Raw genomic sequence first — 11,704 nt, 5'->3', positions numbered from 1 at the left:
ATGCCTCTGGGAAACCTGCAAGCAGGGCGTTCGAAATAACAGCACTCTCCTGCATTGCTGGGGGTTGGGCTAGATGACCCTTGGGGATCCCTTCCAACTCTGCAATTCTTTGATTACTCTGCAAAGAAACTACATCAATTTAAAGAACAGAGCAAAACCAAGCACAGCCCACTTCTGGAAAATAAATGCCACACACTGTCAATTTTTTTAAAAAAACCCAATATCCAACAGATTTAATCATCCCAGCACCATCAGATATATATGCAAATGCAGAATAAATTATGCAAAGCAAGAGAAACTGGAGGTAGGCTGACTACGCATGAGAGGGTGTCATCGGCGTGGGACCAGAATTATTAGTTTGGTCTAAGGAATAAGAGGAGATACAGCAGTCCTGGTCAGCGGTGGGAGGAGGGTGAAGTCACTGGTGAGCGAAGGAGGGTGATGTCAACGGTGGGAGGAGGGTGAAGTCAATGGTGAGCGAAGGAGGGTGAAGTCAACGGTGGGAGGAGGGTGATGTCACTGGTGAGCGAAGGAGGGTGATGTCAACGGTGGGAGGAGGGTGAAGTCAATGGTGAGCGAAGGAGGGTGATGTCAGCGGTGGGAGGAGGGTGATGTCAACGGTGGGAGGAGGGGGACATCAATGGTGATCGAAGGAGGGTGATGTCAGCGGTGGGAGGAGGGTGATGTCAACAGTGGGAGGAGACTGAAAATGGTGAGCGAAGGAGGGTGAAGTCAGCGGTGGGAGGAGGGTGAAGTAATTGATGGGAAAGTAGAACAGGGCACAGCCGGGCAAGGAGAGGCGAGCTCAACGGCAGGAGGAGGAGGGCAAAGCACTTCAGCTGCCGCCGCCGAGCCGGCCTCTCTCTACCGACAGCCGCACTCCTCGGCCACCATGTCGGGGTAGGCCTTCACCTTCATGCCTTGGTCGTTGGTGAAGGTGACGATGATGCTCCTGGAGTACCTGACGGGGACGCAGCAGGGGGCTCTCTCCAGGGGCAGGCCCTGCTCCTGCACCCGCAGCAGGAAGAGCGTGTGGGAGTAGTAGTCGGGGACGCGGGACGAGAGCGGGAAGCGGCAGGGCCCAGCGCAGTTGTTGGCGTCGTACCACTCGGGGAAGATGATGTACCCCGTGGACACCAGCTCGATCCGCAGCTTGCGCAGCCGGCAGTAGTCGTCTCGCTCCGGGGTGCTGCGGTTGGCGCGGGGGGCCGCCTTCCGGGACTCCCGCCAGCGGGCGCGCAGGGCCTGCAAGGCTTTGAGAAGCAGCAGGCTGTGGATCTTCCGCCGCCCGGGAGATCCTTCTGCGGATCCCTCGGGATCGCCACCACCGGGGACCCCGGGAGGGTAGTAGCAGAACGCCAGGAGGCCGTGGAAGAGGGTCTCGTGGTCCCGGAAAGACGGGGAGGCCGCCAGCTCCCGAATCACCTCCCGCAATTTCTGCAGCAGTTGCCGCAGCAGTTTCCCCTCCAGCGCCCAGTGCGCCAGGTGGCTCTCCATCAAGGCCTGGCTGTTTTCGGGGAACAAGACCACCAGGGGGTCTTCGGACTGCACCAGCCGCTCCAGCGCCACCTTCTCCGAGAGGTTGAGCACCCGGTGAGGGAGGGCTTCCATGGTGTCAAAGTTCAGCCGCAGCTGCGGCCCGGGGGCCGGCGGGGGCTCTCCGGAAGGGCTGAGGACCTTGTTGACGAACTGGGAGAGAGCGGCGAGGAAACGGCCAGTGCTTGAGGGCGCTGGGTGGGCGGAGGTGGCGTTCGCCTGGGGAGCCAGGGAGGGCTGCACATCGGCCGTGGCAGACGTTGGGGGTACACTGCGGAGAGAAGGACGGCTGCATTAGGCCATTGGCTTCACAGTGGCCTAATAATAATAACAATAATAATAATAATAATAATAATAATTTATACCCCGCCCATCTGACTGGGTTTCCCCAGCCACTCTGGGCGGCTTCCAACAGAATATTAAAATACAATAACCTATTAAACATTAAATGGTTGCATTATTATCAGGTTAATGAAATGTTTAAACAGGACTTAAAAGAAAGAGGTTATGAGGTAAAAGAATCGAAATTTCAAATAGAAATAATAAACAATGAAAATAAAATTTTGTCCAAGATGTATAAAATCTTGCTAGAATGGTATACAAAAGATGAGGAAGTTAAATCGGTTATGATACACTGGGCCAGAGATTTGGGTTATAATATACAGTTTAATGATTGGATAAAACTGTGGAATGAAAATATAAAATTTACGGCATGTACTGCATTAAAGGAAAATGTTATGAAAATGATTTATAGATGGTACATCACACCTGTGAAACTGGCAAAAATGTATTAAACATGTACAGTGGTGCCTCGCAAGACGAAATTAATTCGTTCTGCGAGTTTTTTCGTCTTGCGAATTTTTCGTCTTGCGAAGCACGGTTTCCCAAAGTCTTCAAAATCACCAAAGTCTTCAAAAACCTCAAAAAAGGCTACCACACCGCGTGCTATGAGTTGCTCCTCGAAGTCACCCTGGGTATTAATGGTTTTAAGAAAAAGGAAACAAACTTGCAAGACGTTTTCGTTTTTTGTCTTGCCAAGCAAGCCCATAGGGAAATTCGTCTTGCGAAGCAACTCAAAAACCGCAAAACTCTTTCGTCTTGTGAGTTTTTCGTCTTGCGAGGCATTCGTCTTGCGAGGTACCACTGTAATAAGTGTTGGAAATGTAAAGAAAAAGAAGGAACATTTTATCATATGTGGTGGGATTGTAAGAAGGTGAAGGGCTTCTGGGAAATGATATATAATGAGATGAAAAAGATGTTGAAATATACGTTTGTTAAGAAACCAGAGGCTTTTCTTCTAGGAATAGTAGGAAATGAAATAAATAGAATGGACTGTAAACTTTTCCAATATGCAGTAACAGCAGCGAGAATATTATTGGCCCAAAAATGGAAACAGGAATAACTGCCGACGCTCGAAGAATGGAGAATGAAACTGATGGAGTATGCTGAACTGGACAAACTAACAGGAAAGATCAGATATATACGAGATCAAAAGTTCATTGAAGACTGGGGAAAATTTTCAGACTATCTGAAATGTGTATGTGATGAGCAAATAACGCTAGTGGGATTTCAAGAAGTTCTGTAAATGATAGAGGACTATTGTATTGATGAAAACTAAGTGTGTGAAGGTTTATAAAATGCAATATAAAATTAGGAAATGCGTATTTAAAAATTTGAATAATGGATGATTGTCAGAGAGGTTGAAGGAAGTCTAAAAGAGAAAATATGTGATAAATTTAGATTGGATACTATAAATGTATGTTGGAAAATTTAATAAAAAATTAAAAATAAATAAATAAAAGCTTCCCTAAACAGGGCTGCCTTCAGATGTCTTCTAAAAGTCTGGTACAGTGGTACCTCGGGTTACATATGCTTCAGGTTAAAGACTCCACTAACCCAGAAATAGTGCTTCAGGTTAAGAACATTGCTTCAGGATGAGAACAGAAATCATGCTCCGGCAGCGCGGCGGCAGCAGGAGGCCCCATTAGCTAAAGTGGTCTTCAGGTTAAGAACAGTTTCAGGTTAAGAACGGACCTCCGGAACAAATTAAGTACTTAACCCGAGGTACCACTGTAGTTGTTTTTCTCTTTGACATCCACAGGGCAGGTGCCACTACCGAGAAGGCCCTCTGCCTGGTTCCCTGTAGCTTTGCTTCTCACAGGGAGGGAACCGCCAGAAGGCCCTCGGCGCTGGACCTCAGTGTCCGGGCTGAACGATGGAGGTGGAGACGCTCCTTCAGGTATACCCCATAGGACACAGGGATCCAGATAGAATGCCTCTGGACCTGGAGGTTCCATAAGGACGATCCTTCTGGATCAGGGCAAAGGGGGTCCGTCTTGTCCCCCGTCCTGTTCTCGCAGTTTCCAAAGGGAACCCGCCAACTCCTGCCGTTCCCATGCGCTTTGAATGTGCATCATGTGCTCAGCCAGAGAAAGGAGGGAGAGAAATGCTGGTTTTCAAGGGAAGGAGATCAGCCAAGGTCTCCTGAGCATGGACAGAGTGCCCTCCTCTTTGAGCAAATCAAGCACAGCCCTCGGCAGGGAGGGAAGGGGTCTCACCTGGGGTTCAGGTAAGGGACCACGTCCAACTTGCCGTCGGCGGCGAGGAAAGATGAGGAGGGAAGAAGGATTGGAGCGGCTCGGGGTCTCAGCCTGGCCAGGAGCAGAACAGCCGGAGTCATGCGGGTGAAGCACTTTGGGTCGAAACCGAACAGGAGGTTTTGGGTTTCGTGTTGGGAGAGGCCGGTGCCTGCAAGGGAGGCAAAGAGGAAGAGGAGGAGGAAAGGTTTTCTTCCTGCAGAGTAGAACAAATGGAAGGTCTCTCTCTCGGTTGTAGCTAATAAAGACCCTTCCTCTAATTCCTGAAAAGACGGCTGCTGCTGCTGCTGCTATTATTATTGTTTTCTGCTGCTATTATTTAACATTATCAAATGAGACGCAGTGTGGTGCAGTGGTTAGAGCATAAGTCTTGGAAGACCAGGGTTCGAATCCCCCGCTCAGCCACATGCAGCTTAGTGGGGGGGGCGGCTGGGGGGGCCAGCCACTGTCTCTCTGCCTATCCTACCTCACAGGGCTGTTGTGGTGGGGAGGGTGAAATTGTAGAATTGTAGAATTGGAAGGGACACCCAGAGCTGGGCAGGGACAGAGGCAAAAGCGGACTGAGCATAAATGCAACTTTCACCTTTGTAGAATCAAAAACTGTAGGTTTGGAAGGGACCTTTGTGCGTCATCTAGTCCAACCCCCTGCAAGGCAGGAATCTCAGCTAAAGCATCCGTGACAGAGGGCCACCTAATAATAATAATAATAATAATAATAATAATAATAATAATAATAATTTATTTATACCTCACCCATCTGGATGGGTTTCCCCAGCCACTCTGAGCGGCTTTCAACAGAATATTAAAATACAATAACCTATTAAACATTAAAAGCTTCCCTAAACAGAGATTTAGGGAGATTTTTAAATCTCTGCTTAAAAACCTCCAAAAAAGGAGAGAGTCCACCATTCTTTGAAAATAAACAACCTATGTCAAATAAAGTAATATTAAATAATCCGTTAGAATATAATAGCGCACAGTTAAATTAAACATAGGCAGATAATAATTAAACAGAACTTCACTCTTAACGGTCACAACAAACAATTTCCGAACTATAATCAATAAAATCCACGGTGCAATGAAAATTGGGAAGCAAAGGCACAAAACTTATAAAGTTATTTAAAAAAAATAAACATATCCCTGAACTCCTCTTCTAAGCCCCATGTAAGGTCGACAGAGGCTTTACTCCCGTGTAAGGATGGCAACGTGGTGAGGATTGGGCCTTTTGTGATCTCAGGTGCAGATGATGTCAAAGCATGTTATGCATTTTAAAGGATTTATTTTGATGAACTTTTTATGCAAGAATGGAGGCCTTTTCTGGGCTATTTGGAAAAGCACTACAAACAAGTGAAACCGCAGGCAGGATCCGAGAGAGGAGCATTGGAAGGAAAATAATAATAATAATAGTAATAGTAATAATACCCCGCCCTTCCCGGTTCAAAAACCGGGCTCAGGGTGGCTAACAACGAATTTAAAACACTTAATTGTAAAAGCAGCATAAAATACAGTATAAAAGCATGAATAACAGTAAAATTCAAAATGATAAAGTAATTGCATTACAGGGGTTTTTGTAATATATAACAGTTGGATATATAATGCAAAACAAAAACACAATGGAGCTGGAAGTGAAAAGCCAATACATTAAATATCTATTGAATTTGAAGTTAATTTGGAAAAATGTGGAAATTCAATAAAATTACATATTGGGAAGGGAATTTATTTTGCATGTACTTGCATGTTATGGAAAGTGCAATCCTGAGGGGTGCTCAGGATGAAAGCTCACCCCGCAATGCTTGGCTTGCGTGTCAAAGGTTTGTTTCTATTCCATTTCATGCAATAGGGGTCCTACCGTTGCTGTTCTGGCGCCTGATTGCCAAGGAAACTTCAAAGCTGAGCTGCCCCAGTGAATGTCTGCCTGACATCGCCGACCCCTGAAGGACGAGGTACTGGGTTCTGCTGGAGAGACAGACGACCTGCGGGGTGAAAAAGAGACAGCATCCAATATTTGCAAAAATGGCTAAAGGCAGCAGCACCCCATGCATTAAGCATTGCCTCCGCTAGGCAGAAGTTCAACGGGTGATGTCTCTCTGCCGATGGCTTCCCCTGCCATCCGCAGCGTTGCTGAAACTTGGGTCTCCAGCTGTATTGGGACTACAACTCCCATCGTCCCTAGCTAGCAGGACCAGCAGTCAAGGATGATGGGACTTGTAGTCCCAAGGCAGCTGGAGACCCAAGTTTGGGCAAGGCTGCGGATGGCAGGGAAAGGCCTTACCAGTTGGATTTCCGCAGGGCTGTGCTTGCAGAGCAACGAAATAACAACAATAAAAACTGAGAGTCAAAACATCGGCCTCGTTTATGTTTCTTAAAGTATCAGTTTAGGAAAAACAGGGCCCAGGAATCTCTTTAGGTCAGCTTTTATGCTCTCTGGTAGCGTGGTCCTGGACATGGAGGCTCTATTTCATTCATTCACTCAGCTTTTATTGGCACAATTCAGACAATAAAATCATACGAGAGAGGGAGGAAAACATGCATAAAATATTGGTGATCAAGGTCTGTTAAACACGTGAAACGTATAAAAGAATCAGTAGCCACCATTCAGTAAAATTTAGTAGTTTCAAATTTGACTTTAAAAATCTCGGCTGAATATCCTGAAACAATCTCAGTAGATCTGGGTATATCATCCCACAACAGATATTGGATTCCAAATTCTTTGCAAGTAGATACTTTAAGCTTCAAGAGAGTCGCCAGTAGGTCTCTCCTAAGAGTGTCGAAAAGAGAGAAGTCCACAATTATACGGTATATCGTATCTGGCGTATTCATTCCACCAGAGCAAAGTCTATTCTGGAAGGGGATTTTCTGAAGCCTTCCAGGAAGTACAAAGGATGCATTTGAACAGGCTAGCAGAATAACTCTGTGATGCAAAGGGGTATCTAAACCATGGGTAGGCAACCTAAGGCCCAGGGGCTGGATCCGGCCCAATCGCCTTCTCAATCCGGCCCACGGACGGTTCGGGAATCAGCGTGTTTTTACATGAATAGAATGTGTCCTTTTATTTCAAATGCATCTCTGGGTTATTTGTGGGGCATAGGAATTCATTCATTTTTTATTTCCCCCCCAAAATGTAGTCCAGCCCCCACAAGGTCTGGGGGACAGTAAACCGGCCCCCTGCTGAAAAAGTTTGCTGACCCCTGATCTAAACTATAAAAAATAGCTGGGTGCTATTTCCCTGAAATGGCAGCTGTATTGGAAAATTTATATAGAAAGGTTTATTGTTTTGTGTACATTCGGTTGTAAGATAAAATATATGCAAAGGGACGTGACAGGAAGTCAAAGTTGAAGAAAAGATTTTGGAAGATAGAAGGGGGAAAAATATTTACTTTCATTATTATCATTTTGTGTGCGGGTGTGTGGGTGTCTGCACATATGTGTGTTTTTGTATGGAATGTTTGGGAGGAAATAAGACGGTAAATAACAAATAAACTAAATATTGATGTATGTAATTTTTATTTCTTAATTATATTTAGTGGTAGTATGGTTGTATTGTTTTTTGTAACATAAAATCATTCAATAAAAATTATTTTAAAAAAATAAATGGCAGCTGACGGACTATCTCTGTCCATGAAATGGGCATGTCGCTTTAGGACTGGGAAGACCCTTGGGTTCAAATCCCAACGCTGCTCACCTGGTGACCTTGGGCCTTGCCTACCTCACAGGGTTGTCGTTTGAGGATAAAGTCCAAGGGGAGCTCTGCACGTCTCAGCCGAAGGAAAAGAGGGGCGTCCAGAACCATGAATGAAATAATCATCTTATAGTTAGATGGCAGGTTGAGAGGAGTTCCCTACCAGGACAGACTTTGCTCGTGTGCTCAAGACATTGATTCCATAAAACATATTTTGTTGCACTGTGCAAAATATGAGCAAGCCAGGGCTGAACTACTGATACTACCCTTGCTGGTACCTTTCCCAGGAAAATCAGAGGCTCACTATGTCAGGTACCTATTGGAAGACCGGACAAATGCTAGAACATTAGCAGTGGCGAAGTTTTTATCAGTGGTTGCAAGAACAAATGATGTCTGTATTCTGAACAATATGCTTGTTTAACCTGGAGGTAGGCTGTATGAATTGTGTATTGCTTTGTAATGATTTGTTGGGTCTCTGGACTGTAATAAAAATTGATGATGATGATAATCATCTTTCCAACGATTGCCGCCCCCCCATCCCCGTTTGCATACCTGTTTAGGATGGAGACCTTCCCCTCCCACCAGGAATTTCTCCGGGGTCCCGACGCCCCCGGAATCCTTTCCGCCTTGGTAAAATATCAGCAGGGCCAGTTGCAGGGACCTAAGAGACCCCCCGACATCCCCTTCGTGGAAGGCCAGCTGGAAGAGCAGTTTTGTTTCCGCCTCCCATTTCACTGCAAGAAGGAAACCGGAGAATCAGACAGGGACCTGCTTCTTCAGCCTGGGACAAGGGAGACCCCAGCCTCACTCCCGCCATTGCTGGTGTACCAAACTCCAGCTTAAATAGTAAACGCCGCTCCAGGGGGGGACAGCCAAAAATCTTACACTTGGTATCGCTCGCTCTGCGTTATGGGAAAACCAGGCATCATTTGAGATCTCAATGAGGACTAGCGCCTCCAGACACTTTTAATATGATTTTGCATTCCTTTCGTATACATATACAGTGAAAGTACCCTTTGAGATTTCACCTCCAGAAACTAATGGTTCTCTCCACTTCATATAGATTATAAAACGAAATAGTAACAAAACCTTGCTTGCTTGCCTGCCTGCCTGCATTTTAAAAAAGCAACAGGCAATGCTATTCACACTGCCTTGGCAGTACACCCAACCACCTAACACCGAAGTCAAACCCTGATGCCATCCTGAGACTAAGCTCCAGCTGAGAAGTACCGCACACCTGAAGAACCAGGCAGCATGCGTTGTAGCGGGCCGACTTATTTGGCTCTTTGCATTATGGCAAGTTGTTGTGCGTTTTTCTGGCGAAATTGCCATCGTTGGTCCTGAACAGAGGCAGAGAGAGAGCGAGGAAGACACTGTGAGTACTGCAATAAAAGGTTGCAGTGAACGGAGCACTTTCTGCCCGGTATCCCCTGTTCTTCAATATATTCTGTTCTTTTTGGGGAACTGAATAGATTCTATTCTTCTCCCATCAAATTCCCACTGCTGGCCCTGAATATACAGAGAGAAGGAGATAGGATGAGACCTGTAACAAAGTGTGGGGTGTGTGGGGCTTCTCAGCCAGGCCACCCCAAACCCAGCAACCAAGCCCTTTCTCACAATATGCCATCCCACCCCCATCTCCTCCTCGTCCTCCTCCATTCCCCGCCCCCAACACACATTGGGGTTTCCAGTCTGCATCCTCAGCCTACAGAAGACATTGTGGGGTGCAAGCTTCCTGGAGCACTAAATTTGAGGGGTTTCTGCAATATTTGGGGTTCATCCCAAGCCTGCCAACACTTTCCCCCTTGTGCATTGGGGGGTTCTGTTTTGGCTGCATAGATTACTATTTACTCTTTGCATATACTAGAAATCAAAAAATCTCGTTAACTAGATCCAGCAGGAACCAGCCGGGGGGGGGGGGCTAGACTAGAATAATCTAGCGCAGTCTCTCATTGGCTCTGGCTCTGCCTACTTTTTGGGGTCCCTGCTTCCCGCCCCGCCAGTCCCCAATGGGCACCAGTCAGCAGTGGTGCTACCTGGAGAGATAGAGATCAGGCCTTGCCTGAGTGACCTAGTTGAACCCAAGCTAGACTACTGCAACACACTCGGGAATGGGGCTGCCCTTGGATACAGCCTGGAAACTTTGCATAGGGGCAGAGCACTGGCAGGGATCAGAGGTGGTGCCACCAATCCCGGCAGCTAACACCAGGTATAAAAACAATTGATGGAAATACAACTTAAAAAACAAGATTAAAATACAACATTAAAATGCAGCCTCATTTCAGGAGAATCTCAAATCAAAAACTTTTTGGGGGATGAAAACGTCAAGTCTTCACCAAGGCTAACTATCCAGACTGGTCCTACGTGGGCCAGAAAAAAGGCAGGGAAGTCCCCCAAAATCTGGAAGTTATCTTGACGCCAGGGTGCTAAGAGCTCCTGCTTATAACCCACACCTACGAGGCCAAATAAGAAGAGCACAGTGGCAGGATGAGGCCAATGGCCTAGCTAGTCCAGCCAAATAACCCTAAGAAGCTAGGAATCACGATAGACTGCCTCTGGACTGGGAGGTTCCATAGAAACATAAGAGCCTGGCTGCTGGTTCAGCATCACAGTGGCCAGTCCGATGCCTCTTCTGGGAAACTGGATTCAAGCAACAGAGCAACACTCTCCCCTCCTGTCGTTTGCAGCAACCGATATTCCTGCATTGCAGGGGGTTGGACTAGATGACCCTTGGGTCCCTCTCAACGATTCTATGGTTCTGTGATATTCAGAAACACTGCTGCCTCCAGTCATAGAGGAAGAGCAAAGCAGCATCTATAACACCCCAAACTTGTCCAAATCCCTTTCGAAGCCAGCTAGGAAACCTGCCCTGAATCTTCCAACCTTCAGTTTCACTGGGATTCCCGTGAGTTCTAGCGTTCGGGAGGGAAACTTTTCAACATCCCACTTTTTCAACGTCATGGATCGTTTTATCTATCATGTTGTCTCTTCCTCTAAACAAAAAAGCCCCAAACGCGGAAACTTGCTACATCCCCTTGGCCATTTGGGCTGCCCGCTTCTGAACCTTTTCCAACTCCCTTTTGAGGCGAGGCACCCAGAACCATTCACCACCTTCCAAAGGCGGCCGCACCGTCAATTTGCAGAACGGCATCGTGACCCTGGCAGTTTTGTTTGCAATCCCTTTCCTGATGATCTGAAGCGTGGAAACAAATTGGTGCTCACCAATTAAGAGCTCTCACGCAAATGGACTCCTACCTTCTTCCAGGTGTAGCCACAGAAGCCGGTTTTCCCCCGGGTCGTCCAGGTGAGCGCCAACCCGCTGCAGAGAGGCCAGGACACCCCGGGACACATCTGTGGGGCAGACCCCAAACACCTCCATATCCTCCTCGCTCCAGATGGACCCACTCAGCGCCTTCAGGAACCTGCTGTCGTAGCTGGTGAGGAGACCCACAACCTCCAGAGGACGGCGGCTCAATTCGCCACCCCGGCGCACCTTGACCCTACAAACAGGCCCCTGGGGGTCTCTGTGGGGCCTCGGCCGAAAGCTAGCCCTGTGGGGCCACAGACCTAAGGGCCCGCCCCAGTCTGCGTCCGTGGGATATAGGGCCTCCACCGTCATCCTGGGGTCTGCAAAGTCCGACGTGCCCAGGACTTCGTCCTCTTCTGGGGGATTGGGCCCCACAGATTCCCTGGAGCTTGGAAGCTCAGGCCCTTCCCCTGTTAGGATCTCCTTCCCAGGCGCAGGGATAGACTTGATCATCAGCAGGAGGCTCAGGACGGCTCCTCCGATAACGGGGCGCATGGTTTGTCTCGGGATGCTTCTAGGAAAGCCGCCGGAGACCAGCAGCAAATGGAGACATCCTTTGAAATAGGGGGTAGAGGAAGCGTCCAC

At 47.6% G+C, this 11,704-nt stretch overlaps 1 protein-coding gene across 1 annotated transcript; it reads right to left on the bottom strand.

Annotated features, from left to right (window-relative positions):
• Nucleotides 1–202: 202 nt before the first annotated feature.
• On the bottom strand, nt 203–11,698 carry AMH (anti-Mullerian hormone). The gene is made up of 5 exons (XM_080988936.1): nt 11,068–11,698; nt 8,365–8,546; nt 5,983–6,106; nt 4,095–4,284; nt 203–1,807 (listed from the first exon to the last, which is right to left on the bottom strand). The coding sequence occupies exons 1-5, from the start codon at nt 11,612–11,614 to the stop codon at nt 865–867; spliced, it is 1,986 nt and encodes a 661-aa protein (XP_080845062.1). The 5' UTR covers nt 11,615–11,698; the 3' UTR covers nt 203–864.
• Nucleotides 11,699–11,704: the final 6 nt, after the last annotated feature.

The sequence above is a fragment of the Podarcis pityusensis genome, assembly GCF_964106645.2.
Source record: "Podarcis pityusensis genome assembly, chromosome: 18".
Classification (NCBI taxonomy): domain Eukaryota; kingdom Metazoa; phylum Chordata; class Lepidosauria; order Squamata; family Lacertidae; genus Podarcis; species Podarcis pityusensis.
This window is presented reverse-complemented; position numbering and strand designations above follow the sequence as displayed.

What these genes read in the sequence shown, in the direction of transcription:
- AMH (XM_080988936.1), bottom strand. Translation starts at nt 11,614, where the DNA reads ATGCGCCCCGTTATCGGAGGAGCCGTCCTGAGCCTCCTGCTGATGATC. An exon ending in GTGGCTACACCTGGAAGAAG is followed by an intron (nt 8,547 to 11,067) that starts GTAGGAGTCCAT and finishes TCCTTCTTGCAG; the next exon opens with TGAAATGGGAGGCGGAAACA. An exon ending in AAGGTCTCCATCCTAAACAG is followed by an intron (nt 6,107 to 8,364) that starts GTATGCAAACGG and finishes TTCACCCCGCAG; the next exon opens with GTCGTCTGTCTCTCCAGCAG.